The sequence below is a fragment of the Gossypium arboreum genome, chromosome 4 (assembly GCF_025698485.1).
Source record: "Gossypium arboreum isolate Shixiya-1 chromosome 4, ASM2569848v2, whole genome shotgun sequence".
NCBI lineage: Eukaryota > Viridiplantae > Streptophyta > Magnoliopsida > Malvales > Malvaceae > Gossypium > Gossypium arboreum.
Window position 1 is genome coordinate 664757 of NC_069073.1, and position 21809 is coordinate 686565.

General features: G+C 30.3%; 2 protein-coding genes and 1 long non-coding RNA gene across 3 annotated transcripts; 1 reads left to right on the forward strand and 2 right to left on the reverse strand.

Annotated features, from left to right (window-relative positions):
• The first annotated feature begins 1042 nt into the window (after window positions 1–1042).
• LOC108458184 (uncharacterized) lies at window positions 1043–5287 on the forward strand. Its single transcript, XM_017757479.2, has 6 exons — window positions 1043–1479; window positions 2005–2032; window positions 3085–3315; window positions 4054–4117; window positions 4204–4263; window positions 5037–5287. The coding sequence occupies exons 1-6, from the start codon at window positions 1343–1345 to the stop codon at window positions 5090–5092; spliced, it is 576 nt and encodes a 191-aa protein (XP_017612968.1). The 5' UTR covers window positions 1043–1342; the 3' UTR covers window positions 5093–5287.
• Window positions 5288–9580: 4293 nt separating this feature from the next.
• Window positions 9581–13209, reverse strand: LOC108459229 (rhomboid-like protein 19). The gene is made up of 8 exons (XM_053026675.1): window positions 13001–13209; window positions 12784–12908; window positions 12183–12243; window positions 11921–12087; window positions 11403–11508; window positions 11094–11296; window positions 10860–10997; window positions 9581–10044 (listed from the first exon to the last, which is right to left on the reverse strand). The coding sequence occupies exons 1-8, from the start codon at window positions 13010–13012 to the stop codon at window positions 9942–9944; spliced, it is 915 nt and encodes a 304-aa protein (XP_052882635.1). The 5' UTR covers window positions 13013–13209; the 3' UTR covers window positions 9581–9941.
• Window positions 13210–14444: 1235 nt separating this feature from the next.
• Window positions 14445–15169, reverse strand: LOC128291444 (uncharacterized). Its single transcript, XR_008281232.1, has 2 exons — window positions 14917–15169; window positions 14445–14704 (listed from the first exon to the last, which is right to left on the reverse strand). It is a non-coding gene; the product is annotated as an uncharacterized LOC128291444 (long non-coding RNA).
• Between the last annotated feature and the right edge of the window lie 6640 nt (window positions 15170–21809).

The window sequence follows — 21809 nt, forward strand, 5'->3', positions numbered from 1 at the left end:
TATCATAATTAAAGGTGTTTATGGGTTGAGTCGGGTCTATATAAAGTATATATATAAATTTTTTAAGTTTGAGTCTAACTTGACCTGAAAAATGAATCTTTTTTTGTTCAACCTGACCTAGTTTAAAAAAATAAATCTAAGCCTAACTCGACCATTATATTTGATTTATTATTATTATTTATTCAAAAAATATAATGCACTAAAAACATTAACATAAAAGTTTTCTAACATATTAAAATATATTAAAATATTTATTATATTAAAAGATACAAATAAATATAATAAATATTTTACTATTTTAAATATAATTTTTATATTTTTATACTTTGAGTTGGATTATTTAATTGGGTAATTCTTTTTAGATTTTAGATAACGAGCTTAATTATTTTTAATTAATAATTTAATATAAATATAAATATATATAATTAGTATTTAATATATATATATAATATTTATAACATAATATATTCAGATCAGACCGAACTTAAGCAAAAAGAATATTACTCAAAACTTATTCATATAGAAAACGAGAGCATTAAATCTGATAAAAGTCACGTATATGATTTTTTTTAAATTTTCAGTAAAAACGTAGTATTAAATTCAAGAATATTTTAAAATATTAATAAATAGTTTTTAATCAGTGGTTATAAACACCTGTTAAATGGACCTACATATATAGTTGAGATAAGATTCCTTCCTTTATTTTATTTTGTTCAATGATAAAAGGAATTTGAAATATAAAACAAACTCTTTCATAATAATAATAATAATAATAATAATAATAATAATAATAATATATTTTACATAAAATAAATAAAATATTAACAATAATCCCTTTTATATGATCATAATAAATTTTTAAATAAAGTTTCTTAAATTTATAAATATTAAAAAACAATAATTGTGTTTAATGATGGAATTAAAAAATTTTGAGAGTGGAATTAAATTATATATTTTATGATAATAAAATAAAATTTTATTATTATTAATTTAAAAATTTTATAAATTATATAATATTTAAATGGAAAGAAAATTTATTTTAGGAGGCCGGGCCATTGTCAGCTCCTCTGAGCTCAACCACTGATTATGTCTATCATACCTTAACTTAATTGATAAGAACACTGTTGCTAATGGAAGAGGGGAATATTATTGTGGAGGTGTTGGAGTACAAGCTACTTGTAATTAAAGAAAACTTTGAAAATATATGCGGCTCCCAATTGAGCGATTAACAATTTCATTTCATTAAAAAGAAAAAGGCAGTGATTATTTAATTTTGATTTGAAATTCGGACATTCAAGTCTGACCGTTGATATCATCGGTTGTTTTCTCCGTTATCGTCGTGATGGAAGTCCGGCCAAATCAAACGGTGGACAATTCATCAACCTCACCTCAACAGCATCGGCACCGTGTAGCTGCCGCTGCATCTAAACAACCAGTTTCCGCTACCAACGCCGTTGATACCACTTCCGTTACTCAAAGGTAACGTAAAACACCAACTTTTTTTTTCTTAATTCTCACCTTTTTCCCATTGTTTCCGCGGAAATTTGACGAAGAAAAAGAAAAAGAAAAAGAAATCTTTTTAATTCTCACTTCTTTTTTTGCCGTTGTTTCTTGGAAATGAAATAAAATACTTTCCTTGTTGGTTCTTTTTTTTCCTTTCTTTAATTTTTTCTCTGTTTCCGTTTTCTGGGGAAATTTTATTTCTCTTTGGATTTTGGCTCTAGCTTGACATTTAATTCAGTGAAGGAGTGCTTTAAGTTCTTTTCTTTTTATCTCTTTCCTTTTTGGGTTTAATTTAATTTAGTTTCATAGTGTTTATAAAACGTTCCGAGTTCAGCTTACCATGGTTTATTTTGTTCTTGAAATTTCTATATTATTTAATATTTTTCAGGTATTTGTTTGGCTGCTCATAAAATTATGGACAGGATAAGAAATTTATTCTATCTGCTGTTGTGAAAGGATTATTTTTATTAATATGGGTTTATTACAATGATATTTTTGCAGGCTCCAAAAGGAACTAATGGCTCTCATGGTATGTGAATCTTTTCCACTGTTTTGTTTCTGAAATTTCATTTATTTATTTGGTGTTTCAATTGATGTTGATTTGAATCGTCTTTTTCTAGTTTCATTGAATGGTGTATTATGGTGGAAGCAAGGCTTGCTAGATTTTTATTTATGGTGATTGTTTGTTTATCAACATTGTTATTGAACCTTGGTTGAGTGTCTATAATGACCAGGTTTCAAGTGTCTCCGGACGTCCCTGCATGTATTTGTTTTTGGTGGTCACCCTCATGTATGCTTATATCAAAAGTATTATCCTTTTTGGGAACCTATAGGTCTCTTAAAGTTTCGTCATCCAACGGTGCATCTTCCTTGGTTCGAATCAAGGACCTCCACCTTAAGAGTCATTTTACCTGCACGAGTATCAATTGAGCTAATGTCCAAAACCCAGTCTTTACAGTGTTGCTAAAGGAAATAGTTTTTTTAAGGGTTTTATATACAAGGAACTAGGCTCCTAGTTTTTTATTTCATGGCATTGGTTCTTTTTACTTTCTCCTGATTGGAAATTAGGGATAGGATGGAAAGGAGTAAGGATGGAAAATTTTGTTAAGGCTATGCTACAAAGTAGGAAAGTAGTTATGAATCTCTGGTATTTGATTATCAAATCTTCCATCCTCGCTCCTTTCCATCCTTCATACCCACCAAAGCTTAAGAGTTTCGTGTATGATTAAGTGTAATGCACTTGTCTCATAGATATCTAGAAAATAAATTGGTCTAACTTGAAATATAGATTTTAATGTGACACTAGGTAAGGGTTAGACATTTAGGTTAAAAAAAAGTTGATAGACTTGAATGCATGCGGATATGCAACCTAGCACACACATCCACATTTATGTGAAGTTACATGTATAACAAGCCTGCAACCATGTTCAATTTAATTTGAGAAAAGAAAAGAAATGCAGTCAAATGACTTAATTGAGTAACAGATTAAACTACAAGTTGGTAGCATGGGAGAAACTCCTATGAAGGAAAAACTCTTTAGAACACTCTTCATTCAACATCCGATTTTGTCTTTTGCTGCAGATGAGCAGTGGAGATCTCGGAGTGTCTGCCTTTCCTGAAGGTGAAAGCATTTTTACATGGATTGGGACGATCAAGGGTGGAGAGGGAACTATGTACGAGGGTTTATCGTACAAACTTTCCTTGCGTTTCCCGTTGGACTACCCTTTCAAGCCTCCTCAAGTAAAGTTTGAGACAACATGCTTTCATCCTAATGTCGATCAGTTCGGCAATATTTGCCTTGACATTCTTCAGGTATCAATTTGCTTGGTATATAGCTTCTAATAGAACTATATGCTTTTGAAGATTATAATGATGGGATTTAAAAAAAAGAGAATCTTCAATCCATTTTGTTCTAATTGTGGTTGCACCAAGTAGAATTGGCTGATGTTATAGACTGAATAGAGCTACCCTTAAGTGTTCTCTTACTCAGATTCGAGTGTGAGTGTTATATATAGTTATGCTTCTGACACAATTTTCTGAGTTTTTCAATGTACGTAGAAGAAACAACCGAATAGCTATATCAGTATGTATGTTAGACATAGGGGCATTGGACACGGATACATCAAAAAAAGAAGAGTTGAAACAACTTATCTTGAGGGTACTAAGATGGTTGATGTGAGAATTCTTCCTGTTAATTGTCAAGTGGATTCTATATTGGCTCAAGTTTTCAGTTTTATTTAAGTACCTGTATTTGACAACTGAAACCGACACCTACCTAAACACTGATATGAGGATATGATCTTCCACAATCCTCCAAATACATGGAAAAACTTAAGAAAAATTAAACATGCTCTTGTTGGAACACACCTGTATCCGTTACTCACATTTGAGTCCAAGTGACATAGACCAAATTTGCTAGAAGTTTCCTTTTCTTGGATTGATACCTCTTCTAATTGCAGTCGTGCATACCTGTGTAGTAGAATTATAGTTATAGTTTCGTATTACCTTTTTTTTCATAATACTCAAAACTCTTCACTTTTATCATTACAGGATAAATGGTCATCTGCTTATGATTGTAGAACCATTCTTTTGTCTGTTCAAAGTCTCCTAGGAGGTTTGCTTGTTCTTCCCTATGTATTTGATCTATGAAACAAATAACTCTTAGTCCAACCTAATTCTTAACAATTTTCTTACATGCAGAGCCGAATCCGGAGAGCCCTCTCAATACCTATGCTGCGGCACTGTGGAACAATAAGGAAGGTAAAATTTCAAAACCATAATATGCTCTCTGATTTTTCTTTTTAAATGTTTAAGGCCAAAAAAAAGGAGGTTTACAGAACTAAAACCCATTTCGATGTTTTTCCCCTGGTTTAAATGCTGCATCCGCACCTTTGTTTAGCGTTGTTTACTTTGTGGCTGAAGCATATACCTAAGTCAGACTTAGGTGTGACTGTTAAATTAAGTTTTTCCATGTGTTTGGAAGATCTTTGGAAGTCATCTATCTATGTTCATGTCAGAATAAGTGTTGGGCACAGGTATTTGAAGAAAAATAAAACTGAAAATAACGCAGTGAAGCATTATTAAGAACTGGGATAGTACCAGTCAACAGATTTTATTGCTTCTCAATTCCTTCAATGACTGAACTTACGTCTCTCTAACATTTCTCCTTCTAACATGCGCTAAGATATTTCTGAGGTAACCAACCAATTTTGTGAGAATCTATTCTGCAAATCTAGGGTTTGCTAGGTGCCTTTTTCTTTTTTCCTTTTAAAATGTCAGTGGAGGTAATTTATGTTATTCGAACTCAATTGTGACTATTGGAAATGATATGTCTTTGGCATGGATAGATTTGATTTTTTTTAGAGGCATTTTGCTTGTATTTGAGAGTTATATCTTCATACTCATATCCAGATGTGTCGGATTTCAGTGTCCAACGAATAAGAAGTCCGAACAACATATCGATGAACAACTTTCGCAATGCTATGAAAGTAAACTGAATTGATAACAAATTCACCGTGATATATTTTTTCCAGATTACAGAAAGATGGTCCAAGAACAGTATTTTGGTGGAAAAACATTAGAGAGCTGATTGGCAGAATGGGGGTTGGTGGGAAGCCATTTTGTGAAAGAATTTCTTGATGGAACTTACGAAGAAATATCAAATAGCAGTTGATCAAAGGTACATGTATAATTCGTTACGCAATAAATACTGAGAATTTGTATGAATTCGTCTTTAGGTAAATTTGTTTGTGATTACAAAATAAATGTCTTCAAAATGTTGGTATTTTCTCTTCTTCTTTTTTTTTTTTTTTTTGGGGGACTCAATTGAAATTGGGAATCCATATTCTTGTTTTGATTCAAATTGTACATCAATAAAATCTTTGTGGAGTTTAATCAATCGAAATTTTGATGTGTTGAGTCACACCATGGTATGAGGCAATAATAAACATTTTTAAAAAATAAAAAACAAATTACGTAATTAAATATATGAATATTAATAATATTATTTTGTTATTGCTAAAATTAAATTTATGATCATTTAAAAAAATTGATTAAGGAGTGGACAAACACTAATACCTCCATTAAATACATTATTTAAAATTTATTTTTATAATGATTCATTTCAATTTCTTTTAAATTTTACTCGTAGAGTTAAAAAGTTTAATTATGTCCCATATCTTTGTAGTGGATTAACGAAAAATTTTAAGGTAATGATAACTTCGAGTAAAGTGACTAAATTGAATGGTTATGTTTTGTATATGTATGCATTTGAGAGAAAGTGGGAAAAATGAAGGAAAACTTTGAATTGAAAAGAAAAGGTTAAGTTCAAGTGAAGAATAGGTAAGTATTTAATTGAATTCAAGTTAGTTTATTTAAATTTGAATATTTGAGTATTTAAATTTTAATATGAAATAATTCAATCAGATGAACATGTATAGTGAATATATAATTAAAGGTATATAAAGTGATAATTTAGCGATCGGTGAACTTTTATGAAACTAAGGATTAAATTATAAAGAGTGAAAAGTTATGTATTTGTTATTTGTTGATAAGTGAATGAATGTAGAATAGTGAAATTACTGTAGAGAGGACTAAATTGTAAAAAGTATAAATTTTGATATGTGAAATAGATATTGTGATTAAAGGTTCAAATGTAGTTAAAAAGTGATATTGAAGTGTTATAAAAGTAAATATTGAATTTTCATGAATTTAGGAATTAAATTGTAAAATGTTTAAAAATACAAAGTGTGATAAAATAGTGATGTAAATATTTAAGTGAAGTGTTTTACTGAAAGCAAAGTATTATATGAAAGTGAAGTAAAATCTAAAGTGTAAAATATTGTAAATATGCGTTATGTTAATGTTCATGTGAATTAATGTATGAAGTGAAGATGCAGTGCGTGTGGTTATATAATTCAAAGAGAATAAGTAATGTGATGCAAAGTGGCATATGTGATATGTCAAGTATGTTATACGAAAGTGAATGTGTGAAATTAAAATAATATGTATATGCTTATGTAATTTAAAATGAACGAATAAAATGTTATGTAAATAAATGTCTTAATGAGCTCAGAGGATATACGATATGTGATAATGAAATGATTTTAGAGTTGAGAGGGGTTGCAGGTTTGAATGGGAATCGGGCTGGTGTTGTGGGGTTCAAAGGGGATTAGGATGGGAGAAATGGGTTATGTGATGTGTTTACTGGAATTCTCGTATATTTTTTCTAGAGTTCCATTATAGGTTAGGAGTTCGTGTTTGGCCTGAATCTTTACAATGTATTGAAATTATTGAACTGTTCTGAGGTTCACTAAGGACGACAAAAGTGAAATGTGAAAGTAAAAGTAAAAGTGTATGTGTAATAAATAAAATGTGAAAACAAAGATAAAAGTGAACATGTGAATTAAGAGAAAATTTTTTATATGTGAATGTGAAAATTAATCGGTGATAAGATATTTTAATGTAAAACTATAAATTGTAAAGTTAATTTAAATAATTTTATGTTTTGGAAAATGAATTAAAAGTTTAAGTATAATAAGTGAAAGAAACTGTATAAATAGATGTTAATAAAATTTATTTAAATTGTATATATATAAAATAGAGAGATTAAATTCAGTTGAATACTTATTAAGTTATTCACGTAACTTAATGTATTTGTTTAAACGCATAAGTGAAAGAAAGTAAATTGAAGGTATGTGAACTATTTACGAGGATCGTTACTTCAACTTGGATCACCTCATTAATCTAAGCTACAAGCGCAAGTTCTTTTTGGTAAATATATATATATATATATATATATATATATATATTAGATTTCATAGATGACATGTACTTAGGTTTGGTAGTGTAAATATGAACTATAAATGTATAACAGAAACGTTATAAAGCAAGTGAATAGATTGGATGAAAAGTGTTACATATCTTCTAAAGGTAAAACAAGCGTCTATACCTATAAATAAGGTTCAAAGGATTTTCCCCATGCTGACATATGGCACACACCCATCATGCTTTTTTTTATTATATATTTTATAAAAGTGATTAATTTTAGTTTTAGTCCTTCTAATATTCTTAAATTAGAGATATAATCCTTATAGTTTAATCTCTAACATATAAAAATGGTTAGTTTTTGTTTTAGTCCTTCTAATATGATTAAATTTGAGATTTAATCTCTGTACTTTAATTTCTAACATAATTTGGTCTTTATATTTTTATAATGTAATTAATTTGTTCAAATAGTTAATATTTTTAACTTTTCAATTAAAATGTTTTGTGGTTATATATAATTTGAAAGTAGATTTATAAATCCAAAAAGTACATGGAGTAAATTCTTGAAAATAAGCGTAGGAGGATTAAATTCCAAATGTTCGAAGAGTAGAGACTTAGAATCATGGTTGTTATTGATAGGGGTATCGGTTAGGAGAGGAGCATCAAACCAACTGACTCGTAAACTAGTACGGACCGGTTGAACCAAGTAAAAAATCGATTGAATTGATTTTTTTGTTTTTTCTTTAAATATTTTAAAATATTTATTCAATCAAACCATACGAACTAGTTGTTTGACCAATTTGTTCATCAGTTTGGTTTTGAAACTTTTGCTTAGAGTATATTTTAGATTTTAAAATTTTACTCTATAATTTGATTTAAACAAATAATCAACCCAACGCGAATCATGAATAAATTATACTATTATTAATTTAATACAATAAACTAGATTTCATTTCGGTTTAAAGAATAAACATCTTTAAAATGACATATTCCGTCAACAAACTACAAAATAATTGGTTGAAATTTTATCTTTACAACTTAAAAAGTTAGGATTCGAGTCTTGGTAGTCACATTACTTACCCCTAATTTGTAAGGTATTAAACCAAAATTTGCATTATGGGAGAGAAAAGAAATTTGTATTACTATAAATGAAAATGATATGTATTTCTTTTCATTAATTATATTATATTATTTTTCATATTTTTGACATTTGATTAGGCAAATCATAATTAATTAGATTTAAAATTTTAATTAAAACATTTAAGTTCTAATAAATTCTAATATCATACATATGTTTAGACATGTTTAGTATAACGTGAAATATAAGCCTCAATTTTTTTTCCTAAGTTCTTTCGTACTTGTAAATAGCTTACCTAATCTTCTTTTGTATTTGTAAATAGCTTACCTAATCTTATGTATGTCAGCTCATGTAATTTTTTCCAAATATTTTATTTTTATTTAATATTTAATAATTATATATTTCTTTTATTAAATTTTAACATATTTTTAATATTTATATTGTAACATTATAGATTTACCCTGTATGGCATAATATATTGAAAATTGAGAATGGAGTGAGTTAGATAGGCTTTGGGCCAACGAACCCAGTCTTATTATCAAACTTAATATTTTTAGCCAAATTTTGTATTCGTATTTGTTGTGCCTTTAAGTTTAGACGAGTAACCTAACTCTTAAAAGATATTTATATATTTCGTAGTTTGAAGAAAACCTTAGCATTAGATCCATTGTCCAAATTTGTATTTGAATGATACAAAAAGAAAATGAAAGCAAAATATACAAGAAGAAAATATCAAACCTTATGCTTTTTACTTACATTTTAACTTGGTGTATATATATATATATATATATATATATATATATTCAAGGAATAATAAAATAAATAAATAAAATTAGAAAGACAAGCCCTTCCTAATATAAAGTAAATTCAAAACAATGATGCTGTGTTGATGCAATACAAGTATTTGATTTATTTCTCTTTGGGGTACTAAGTGAGGTTTTAAACATGATTAAATCAACAAAATTTGAAGCTGATATTGAGTTGTTAAAATAAACTCAATACTTTATGAGATTCCAATATACAATTTTGAATAATTAAAGCCATGCTGACTCTTTTTTTTTCTTTTTTTTTTTCAAACTATCTGTATCCAAAACATACTTACAACATTCATATTTAAATATAATCTTCTAAATACATGAAGAAAAAACTTCAATATATATATAGGTCTAACCTGAACGTGAGATGGTAAGGACATTTAACAACATGACTTATACAGGGAAAAAGGACCTAATATGAAGAAAATGCAATGAAATTAGACAAAATTTGAATTTTACAAGCAAGCCCCAAATAAGACACAATTAAATTTGAGAATGAATTTTCCCTCTGTTTTTATGTAATGCTAGCATTTCTTCCCATTTTTACTCTATAATATACAAATATATATTTTATATAATGCAGAAAAAACAAGAAAAGGGGTCAAAAATGAAAAATGAAAAGCAATTTGTATACTATGAGAATCACAGTCCACAGAAGAACACATATATATATGTATATAAAACAAAACTGTCAAGCAGAGTTCCAGAAGAAAGTTACTTCTCAAGAGATTGTATAACCTCTGTGGTCATCGACGTTGAATGGTAGCGTTTCTGAGAGATCAAACATTATCAGATTCATCTATCTGTGGTTCTTCTGAATTCTTTCCTGCAGCCAACCTCTCAGCTGCCAATCTCTCCTCCAGTGCCCTAGCCCCTCTTTCTCTGTAAGGTCACACGGGTAACAAACCGATTTGTCAATCATAAAAATGCCATTGTTTTATAGCAAAGAAGGATAATGATTACTATCTTAACCTGATATCTTACACAACCGATATTTCAGAAGCTCCCAATAACACTAAAAAAAAAAAAAAACTCAACCAGATTACAATAAATGTCTGAGAGGAAACTGAGCAACTAGGTTACTTGGACTTGGTTGGACAAGGTATGTTTAGTTTTTTTCTAAATTGTTTCATGTATTTTGAAGGTCATGTCCAGGTAACGTACGAGTACCAGACAGGGCACCTCAAGAAAAATGCAGTGGTTTTGGCTTAATATCGTCATTGCTGAGGTCAAGTGGGTTTAAAAAAAAAAACAGGTAATATGGTGCTTTTCTACAGGGTTGAATTTGAGCCTTTTGTCTTCAAGCTTGTCTTGACTTTTAACCTAGAATTGGCTTCCCTCATATTTGTTCCTAAATTATCCTACTTCAATTAGTAGTAGCCCGAGTTTAGTCTATGCGGTTGAAGGCTTAAAGTAATTCATTCTTTCGTATTTTAAGATTGCAGTAAACAATATCTTTTCGCTAATAACACACCCAACTCTTGCATTAAATAGTTTTGCCACACTATATTGGACCAGGGTTCAACTACTTTTCAACATAACAAAAGAGCACACATTCATGATAAGAGTTTCTTTTCAAACACATGGTGTCTCGATTGTATGTTAAAATTAATTAGATAGTCCATTACAATAGAGATAAGAACCCTTCAATAATCCAATGAGTATGGCAGAATTAAAACGAAAAGAAAATAAAGTACCTTCTCCGCGATGCCTCAATGGGGTCAGAACCGATTAATGGTGCACCTCCCACGGTATAACCCTGAGCATTGGTGGAAGCTTCAGATTTTCCACAAAGCATCCGATGAAACACAGATGCGATGGGATCAATGATTGGCCTATAACAAATCACAAGGGCACACTTGAGAGAGAGAGAGAGATTAAAATAAACTTCTCATTTTATTTCATAAGCAAAAAAGAAAGCCATATAATACCTGAGAAATTCAGGGAAGAATGTAGAGAATGCAAAATCTTCACTCGGATCTCCCCTATGCTTTGCTTCAGGTTTTCTCTGGAAGTATCTGAGGTAAATCCAGCCCATATAAGCTCCGAATATCAAGGTTGGAAGATATGTTGCCGAATCTGGAGTGAAGAAACTTATGGCAATCGAAATCAACAGCATAAGTGATGGCAGCCACTGCATGGCATAGGAAGCATCAAACAGAGGGCATGTGGTCAAATTCCCAGTTAGAAAAGTTTATCACTGAACCCAATCAAATGGCACTTGCAATATAAAGTTTTACCTTTGCTTTTATTTTCAGCAAAGACAGTTCTTGGTCAGGTACAATTTGTTTGATGCCAACCAAGAAGCCCGCCAGCACCCCATGGAAGCCGGAAAGAGGCATGTAACTAGACAAAAGACCAAAAGAGAATAAGCACACCGATTCTTCATTTTCAAGGAGCCTCCAAATATAAGGAAAATTTGAAACTAAAAGTAAATATAACCATATTGAACACATACTCATGCCCGGCACTTGCAATAGTGTCTAAATAACAAGATCCATAGAAGTTGAGAATATGATGACAACGAAATTAGGTTAAGTTTTCAACAACTTAGAGATAGATAAACCAATTCCCACAAATCAGTCCAGGAAGACAGAAAAGTGTGGTTCAATTTTGACATGTATTCTCTTTCACCTCTCAAACATTTGATTGAGAAGAATGGTGGAAAAAAGAATGAACACAAGGGAAAAGGGCCTTAGGAGACATAGTAATTTAGAATAAATGCTTCTTAAACACATAGGGGGATCGTAGCACTCACAGGTAATTTTCTTCCCTCGTTATGTAGTACAAGGCGATAGCAGTAGTGAAAACACAGACAGAAGTTAGAAAGTTAACTATGAAGATGAACTTCAAGAACTCCTTAGAACCCCATATAGGCTCAAGCAACTTCCCCATGAAAAGAAGACCGATAACACTGACAACCACCTGCAGAAATCAGTGCTCATCAGAATAACTATATTGAAAACAAAAAAGAAATGGAAGATAGGGAAAATAAATAGTAGTATAAAAGATGGCCATACCCCATGTAATGATTGTTCAATATAACCAGCTGTTATGAGGTTCCAACCAAAAGGGATTGTCCTGCAAAATAAGTTAAAAGTAGAAGAAAAGCAACCGAGTCATTGTTCGGACATGAGTTCACAGATAAGAGCATCCAAATATATGAAAAAACTACATGCATCAGACACATATTGAGATCAAACATTGTCGCCCAAATCCGAATAACATGAGTAAAAAAGCATAGGCATTTCACTTAACTAGAAAAAGAAACCCATCAAAAGATGACTATCCAAGTTAAAGAAAAATGCTAACATTATCCCAAAATCCAGATCTAAACATTCAAACAGCAAAATCTGAAGTCAGTTCATCAAGTATGTCGAAACATGAACCGTTAATCGAAACTAGAATCAACCCATCATTACATAAACACCCCCCAAAAATTCCACTGCTATGGTTTCTTCGATTTTGTTTAATTGGCAACGAATTCTACTGAATCCTATTTGGGTAATTCACTAAAACGGCAACCAAAACCAAAACTAATCACGACCCAAGTTTCTAAAACGAAATTGGATAAATTAACATCAAAGAAATGAAAAAAGAAAGTGAAATGGGAAAAAAAACCTGGCCGGAATAAGAGCAAGGTAAATAACAGAAGAAGGGAGAAGCCGAACAACAATGTGGCCACCGATTAGTATCACCGTTAGTCCCTTGCATAGCTTTGTAAATCCACTGAATATTCCACTCCCCTGTAAATTCAACAAATTTAAAATAAAACAAAAACTAAGAATTTTGTAAAAAATTAATTTTTAAAATGGAAATTTATACAAGATAAGATTACCAGGGAGCTCATGGTGGAGCTAGTGAATTGAGGCAGTTGATATTTTTCCCGGTGAACGGCGGGATCTTGCTTTTCTTTTGTTCAATCAGTGAACGGCGGATGGATCTAGGTGAAAATGGAAGTAATTATTTTCTTCCGGGTTCTTTAATTGATATAATTTTTGAGTTTTTCACCCTTCAGAACCGAGTTGACTCGGGCTTTAAGTTTTAACCATTGATAAATTCTAATCATAAATAAAATAAAAATATATATTAGGAAAAAGGTGAAAAAAAAACCCAAACATAATAAATTTTTTAAATTTTATAAAAATATTTGACATTCGGAGATTTTTAGAATTGGTCCGATGGTCAAATCGGTTAAGTTATCAATTCGTCAGTCAAATTATTTCGATCAGTTCGATTAAATAAATCATTAAAAAAATAAAAAAATCGGTTCAAATGTCTATTGATTCTTAGTTGAATCAATTTAATGACTCTCTGGATCGATACTCCAATTTATTCTAGGTTCAACCGGTCCAATCGACTGATCCAATTCAAATACCATTGGACTTTTCTGTTTTATTTAATGATTTTAGTTGTGTTTTTTTTTTAATTATCATCTACTAGATTATCTCAGACTCATGTCGTGGATGAAAAATAAAATTATATAATAAATATATTTATAAAAAATTGATATAAATAAATGTGAGGTTTTGATTGAATAGTACAGTATAAATGTTGAAAAAATATAAGCTTGGGTTTTCGCTTTAGAGATATTGAATCTAAACCCTCGTGCTTCATAATATAATGCACTTATCACTAAGTTAAAAGGTTGTTGAACAACTTAAGTTTAAATCTTAGTTTGCCTTGGCCAATCACCTTTTAAAACTTTTAAAATAATCAACTACCTAATTTAGTCCTCAATTTTTATATATTATGTCAATTTAGTCATAATTTTAAAAATTTAACCCTCAACATTATAAGTTATCCCAATTTAGTCCTAATCCTAATATATATAAATAAATTCTCTTAATTATAACTATTTGGTCAATTTAGTTACTTGAAATTTTAAATTGGAACTTATCGATTTTTGATTGAGATATGTTAAATTATTTTATTTTATAATCAAGTTTATAATGACATATAGATACTTAAAATTTATATTTTAATGTGTAATAAATGAACGATGAATCGAGTAGGTTTGTCAAGTGACCGTTGTGATGCTTCGGATATGAGCAAAGTTCGAAACTAGGTTTGCAGTGTTACACTATATGTTTGTACACCTCCGCAACACAATCCTTGGCCATCAAAGGAAGATTAGGTGTCTTTGTCCTCTTTCTTGTAGTGTGAGGCAGAAAGGCTAACAAGGGTATATCGTCATCAGGAATGGTTGAAGAAGGCCTCTTCTACAGCTTTGGCAGTTGTCGCTTGAGTTGCACATTGATTCAGACTCAAACAAATGTTGCTTCTTTGGTGCATTTGAGGCTAGTATATAAGTAGAAGAGGAAGCAAATACAAGAGTCCATGCTGAGGCTAAAATTGAATTAGAGAAGAACTAGATGTTGTTCCTGAATCTGTGCCCACACCACCTACCACAAGTGAGGGCATTTGCTATTGTCTCTCACATTCTAAAATTAAAAAAGATTCAGATGACGATGTGCCTCTTTTCAGTCTTATGATAAGAGCCGCCAAGAAGAAGGAAAGAGGCCTACAAGATCACCATCCCCTGCAAAGGGAAAGAAGTAGAAGATGGTTGTTGAGAAACAAGTAACACTTGGGAGAAGAAGAGATGCACACCATGCTCTTTATTGAACAAATTTTATGTGGCTTTGGATAAGTTTGCTATGTGCAAGTAGATGCCATCATCCCATTATGCTACTATTGGGAAAGGATTGGGTGTATTCCTTTATAAAACTGGTGTAAGGTAAATATTGCTACCTTGATCTTTAAACAAATCCTCAAGCATGCAGAAACTGTTGATGTGCCACAAGGCTTCTTTGGTCTTTCATGTATTGACGAGGCAAAAAGAAGGTGATCACTTGTGAAGATTATTTGGAGCCTCTTCCTTGTGAGCTGAAGCACTCTATCATGTTCTCTGCTGGTGGTCTTTTTGATTACACTATACCATTTTGTTGGTTATTTGTGGACATGTTCTCTGCTGAGCCAAAAAAACTTTTAATAATTAACTTTCGATGCCTATAAAACACCTAAAATTTCTTTTAATGTACACAAAATAAATATAAAAATAAAATAAAATTTGACTTTTGGATTATTAAAATATTGAGGTGTTTATGGGTCGGGTGACCCAATCCACTATAGGTAGGGTTTGGATTTATATTTTTCAACCATGGGTTGATTTTGTCTAACCTATTTTACTATTTATATTATTTTATAACTAAATTTAAATAATTTTTTTTAATTATTTTTGAGCAATAAAATTAGCCATTTGGGGAAGTTTAGATGGACTAAATTTGGGGTCAAACCTGAAAATCTTTTTAAAATGGATCTCGATCTGACCCAACTAAACTTATGAATAGATGTTTAGCTATAACCCCCTAAACTCATAAATGGGAGGATAATTTACTTCAACACATTCGAATATACATTCTCTTACATTAATAAAAATTTTCATGCCAATCGAACTAAAACTCAATCAATAAAGTATAATACTATTTAATCCAAAAATTGTAAAAGAGAAAAAGATAATATAAAAAGAGGAGTGGAAATAGAAGGAGAGAATAAAGAAAGAAAGAAACTGTCCAAGAAGAAGAAAGTGAAGGTGTGATTAGAAATGTGAGAGCAGGAATCCCACACTTGTTGCTTCCAACACTCTACCATTTGAAATAAAATTAAAATATTCTAATTTCCATTTTAGTTAATGAGGTTCCTTCCCCTTTCTTCATTTTCATCCTCTACCATTTTCTACATTCAAGGGAAAAGCAAATTCCCTTCATTTGCAGCCTTTTCTAACTCTTCCCCTCTTTCCCACACCTTTGTTTTTTCTTCTTATTCCCTTTTTTGAATAGTTGTAAATTTGTAGTGTCATGGTTGTTGCCTCCTTCCTTCAATTTCACTCACAACTGCTTCAATCCCACTCTGATTTCTACTGTCAAGCTTGCAGCTATTATTACCATGCTTATATCTATTGAGTTCTTAATGAAAAAAAAAAATAATTGATTGATTTAACTGTTAAATGCGTTGATGAGACTGACAACAGTCAACAAGAGACGACACATGACTTGCCATATAGAAAGAATAAAAACTAAATTATTTAAAAGTAAATTAAAAATATTTTAAAAAGTTTTTAAAAATAATTAATAAAAATACATCTGGAATGAATATGGACATACATTTTCCAGGTTCATTTGAATCTAGACAACGTTTTGTCCAAATTCATTCTAGATGAGTTTAAAAGTATAAAAGTTCAGAAATTATAAAAATTATTTAAAATTCTAAAAATTGATTTTTTAATTTTTATTAGTAATTTTATGTATATTCGAATTTTTATATGTAAATTATCATTAAAAAAATAGAATCTAAACTTCCCAGCATGAATTAAAAAATATTGAAAATTTTAGTAATTATTATTGAAAAATTATATGCTTTGATTGCATCTATTTTTATGTTGATCCACCATTTTTAGCAAGTCTTTCTCTTTTTTGCTACCTGCAGTATCCTTTTCTAGTGCCCAAGCTTCTGTATTGCTTTTTGTATGAAGAGTTATGGTTAAAAAAGATTACTGTGATGCTTGCTTCCATGGAAGAAAGATGGGACTTAAAATTCAGAAACAATGCTCACCTCATTCCCAGAAACGTGCCATCTCTTGGTGTCTATCGTCAATCACGTCAATATCTTTAACGATCAAAGCCATCAATTAACGGGATTCATTAACAGGAGAGTCAAGTTGATTATTCTTTTGCTTTCAAGTAAATTCAAACCCAAACCTTGTCCGAATAACATTATGTGTTAATCACTAACACCATTTTTGAAGTGTTAGTTACACGTTACGCAAATTAGTATATAATAATATAAAAAAATAGAATAAAGATTTTTTTTTTAAATTATAGCATATAATATATCAATAATTATACGTATATATATTATATTGAATATTATACAATTATTTATATTTTACAATCTTATATTGTATAAATTTTATTGTATATATTATAAACTTTAAATTATATCATAAAGACTAAAGAAAATTACATTATATTATATAATTATCGAGATCGTCAAAAATAAATTCTTACTAAAAGATAAATTTGTAGATAGTAGTGAGTGTGATCAGATTATCGATATCGACAATAATCTTATTTCTCTAATAAACAAGTAAAATAAAAATAAGGAGTTTAAAATTAAAAGCTAGAAATTAAAGCAATATAAAAGAGATCATAAAATAAAATATAAGAAAATCAACGTGGCAAAGCTCTACCTAAAGGTAAAGTCTTTGTTTGATTCAAAAGTTTGATCATGCAAATATAATTTTTAATATTCTTTAATAAACTGGTTATAGTTGTTGATGAACGCCTAACAACCAATCTCTTTTTACTTTCTCAATAATCAAGATAGGCACCATTAATTATTTACGTTATCAATAAATAACCTTGTAAGAAATCCTTTCTAGCTTGAAAGCAAACAAACGTTGAAAGTATCTGATTATTTTCAAAAAACACTTAAGAGGTTACTTAATTTTTCAGTGGAAAATTTACAGGGTTTTAATTTTGAAAACCAAATTTTTAGTTATTAACCCGTGTGGTTTCCCAGTGTCATGTTAAAACACCCGAAGACAAACAAACAGAACAAAAAACCAAAAACAAAAGTCTGAACAAGTTTACAAACCAAAATAATTAAAACGTAAACCTTCAAATAAATAACCGAAAACAATCTGAGCTCTCGCACGCCGCCCGATGCTAAATTTTACTAGTTACCTGAAATGTCAAAAACAAAACAAAGGGGTAAGCTACATAGCCCATTGTATAACGAAACTCGAATATGAAACACGCAATCACAACAAATCAGAGTATCATAGAGAATTTCATATCAATCAATTAAACAGAACTGATAATGCATGAATATGCCAATGCGGTATTTTTCAAAAAAAAAACATAATGCCAATGCGATATTTTTCATATCCCAACCCCATGCAATGTGACATGGCATGCATAAACTGAACAGAATGATAAACATGTTGAACATGCTTTCATATTCTTAATAGAAACCAGTAAGTATGTGATTTCGTGCTTTGCAGGCAGATGTATCAAAAACATAAATCACTATAATCGCTACAATGTCAAATGCATGGTCATATAGTTGATTCAAAAATACGAAAATAACACAATCACATATCATACACACATATATAGACATAGTGAATCAGAATATACCATTAGAACTAACAGTATTGGATCATGCAAATATATTTCACATATTTTAAACACATTATACACAGAACCAAATTAACATATACCTTGTTTTCAAGCCCTAATTAAGCAATATGGGCCTTATGGAAAGTCTAATTACAGATTTTAGAGTCAAACGGGCTTAGGTGAAATTTTACAGAAAATGGGCTCACATGCTCGTGTGGCCCAAACAGCCTAACTGGCTAGCCTGTGTGGCCCGCATGGCTTACACATACTGGTGTGGCCTACACGACCCGATTGGCTCAGAACGTGTGGCTCACACGGTTTAGCACACAACCTACACATGCCCGTGTAGCCCACGCAACCCAATTGGCCCAAACGGTGTGGCTCACACAACAATGTGGTGTCAACAGCCTAAGTTTTCAACTTTTTTCGATCGTTATTTTCTCAAGTTTTCGTGACACACGTTACTAATTCTGAAACACGATGATATGGTACACTTATAGACCTTAAAATATCAATTAAAATGAACCAGTTAGCTTTAGAGACCAGCAATCAATTTATCGTTTTGAACACAACCATCAAATAAGAGATTCTAACACCACGACTCAACTCGCTTCAAGGCACTCAATTACTCACCCAAACGGAACAATCGCTCAAAAAATCCCTGAACTCGCCGAAGAAACGTTGAACAGCCCACAGACTTCTCCTATTGGAAGAACAAAACGAGCAATGCTCACATTAATCACCATACTGAAAAATCTACCCAACCAAGAGAAACGAGAACAATTATACTACTAAAACGAACAGAAGAATAAAAAAACAGAGGAAGAGTCGGCAACAGATAGAATAAAAAATCGTTGTACCTTACAAAAGACGTCTTCAAAGACAATGGAAATAGACTGTTTGAGAGAAGAATTAAGAAATAGAACCAACAAGAAAAGAGAACAACAGAGAAAAAAAGTGAAAGAAAAATAAAGGGATAGCAAATGAGAGAGTGGGAGTGTGAGGAAAATAGAGAGGAAATCCCTCATCACTAACTTTTAAAACTACCCCACTAACTTTCACATATTAACCAAATCAACTTTTTCTTCCGAATTCAAAACAAAAACCACCTTCACACACAGGATTCGGACACAAAATCTTAAGGTAAGCTAACAAACACCTTACTACCGAACCAACAAACTCATTCTTATCATAAGTTGAGCGAAAATATTACTTATGCTAGATGATCAGGAATAGAAGTTAATACAAAAATATCAAAACAAATTCCAAGAGAGATTTAGACCTATAATCTAGAAAACACACGTCCAAAGTACTAAACCACCGAAGCAGATACTTAGCTTTACATAATTTTCTCAATTTTAACTCAAAATTTAGAACATTTAGAACTCTTGGTTTCACTAACCCAATTTCTTCTAACCCGATTTTCGAGATGTGACAAGTCTACTTCATTGTTTGAATTCTTATGGATCTACTTCATTAAAGATTGTGTTCAATGTTTTAGTTATAATTGTCTCCTCCTCTGTGGTCAATGTCTCCTTTGATTTGATAGATTGAATGTCATTTGTATGGTTGTAATAGATGGTGTCCAACTAGTCAAAATTGCATTACAAGCATTTTCATCAATAACTTTAATGAAAGCCTTTATATGTGTTCTAAAAATCATAATTTCAGCTATCTAGTAATTGAGGTCATGAGAATGAGCTTCCTTCTTTAATGAAGTCCATGTCTAACAATCAAAAGCAAAACCAAACCAATTATGTCTATTGATAGTCTATGGTTCTAATTGAATCTTTCTGGTTGTGACATTTTTCACACTAAAATGTAGAAATAAGGTGTAGAATAGTCTACTTCAAACATGAACACTTCAACAAATAACCTACACTTATAGGGTCTTGCTTGTAAATGAAACCACTAAATGAATCTCAGTACAAGTAATAATATAATCTCAACCAATTCAAGAATTTTTGTAGCCTTAATCTCACAAATTTAAAGTGACCTCTTTCTTCTTGGGAACTCTTCCTACTAAAAATGGATTCATCTCCCATTAGCACTAGTAACATTCCTCAAAAAAATTGATTTGTGCTTTATGAATTCACACTAGTAATGAAAGATGCATGCCCTTTAGGCTCTTGATCCATCTTGTGTAATTGATAGAACCATCCTCTTCAATTTTGGCATAAGATTGATGACAAAATTTATCAAAATACATTATCATAATCCTTTCAATTTCTCAATCAATCCCTCAATTATTTTTTATTTACAAATAAATATATATTTCAAAATTTTATATAAATTTTACTCATTTGATTTGTTATTTAGAATATATATATCGATATGAGTTTAGAAAAACTTATAAATTAATAAAATAGTCTTTATTATTTATTATATTATTAAATTGACATTTGAATAATTTTATTTTATTATTAAATTTTGAATTGAAAATTATTTATTATATTTAAGTTTAAGGGTAGAAATGATCCCTAGTAAAAAAAAATCAATTAAGCCGGTAAGAATGTACTTCATTGAGCCATCAATGACTAAAAAAATCAACTAGGCCCTTCCAATTAATAATGAAAACTGTCATTGACTAATTTGATTGTTAAAAAATACTTACACGACTCACAAAATCAATGATAAGCTAACACATGAAATGCCAAATGGACAAGTATATTAATGTCGCATGCCACGTTCTATATATTTAAAAAACTAAAATCCTACAAGGGATATTAAAAATGCACATCTACAATGAATCTGGATAAATGATCATCCAAATTTATTTGAATCTAGACACTTATTTATTTAGTTCATTCTAGATGTAGTTTAAAATATTATAAAATTATAAACTTTTTAACATGTTGTAAAATTATAAAATTAAAATAATTAATTAAAAATTCTAACAAATTTCAAAAACATTAAAATATGAATAAAATATGGAAAATTTTAACTAACAAAAATACTTAAACATCCTAAAACCTCCCTTAGTCATAAATAGTGTGAATTTGGAAAAGTATATGTTAGATTTTTCGTGGTAAATAAAATAGAAATATTTAGTATTACTATTGAAGATAGTTGGAAACCGAAGAACATCAAAAGGCTCATGTGTTGAGGGAAATAAATCTGAAGTATTGATTAAATCGTAAAAAAGTGAAAAGTGTTACGGAAAAGTGAGTAAATTAAAAGTATAAAAGGATTAAATTGAATAGAATGGAAAAAGAGAAAGGACTTGGAGTGTAATTATATCAAGAAAATGTCATGAATTATGGATGGAATTGTAGAAAATATATAGAAGGGTAAAATGGTTATTTTCAAAATGAGATCATTATGAGAAAATATCATGATTGTTGGTAAAATGTGAACCATTGGATCAAATTGGTAAGTGAGAACAAATATGAGCCATTGGATGGAAATGATGATATCGGAAAATTTATATTATATTGAAATATTTTATTAGTTAATTAAATG

What these genes read in the sequence shown, in the direction of transcription:
- LOC108458184 (XM_017757479.2), top strand. Translation starts at nt 1,343, where the DNA reads ATGGAAGTCCGGCCAAATCAAACGGTGGACAATTCATCAACCTCACCT. An exon ending in ACCACTTCCGTTACTCAAAG is followed by an intron (nt 1,480 to 2,004) that starts GTAACGTAAAAC and finishes ATATTTTTGCAG; the next exon opens with GCTCCAAAAGGAACTAATGG. An exon ending in ACTGTGGAACAATAAGGAAG is followed by an intron (nt 4,264 to 5,036) that starts GTAAAATTTCAA and finishes TATTTTTTCCAG; the next exon opens with ATTACAGAAAGATGGTCCAA.
- LOC108459229 (XM_053026675.1), bottom strand. An exon ending in CTTGCTCTTATTCCGGCCAG is followed by an intron (nt 12,244 to 12,783) that starts GTTTTTTTTCCC and finishes CTTATTTTGCAG; the next exon opens with GACAATCCCTTTTGGTTGGA. An exon ending in ATTGAGGCATCGCGGAGAAG is followed by an intron (nt 10,045 to 10,859) that starts GTACTTTATTTT and finishes GTGACCTTACAG; the next exon opens with AGAAAGAGGGGCTAGGGCAC.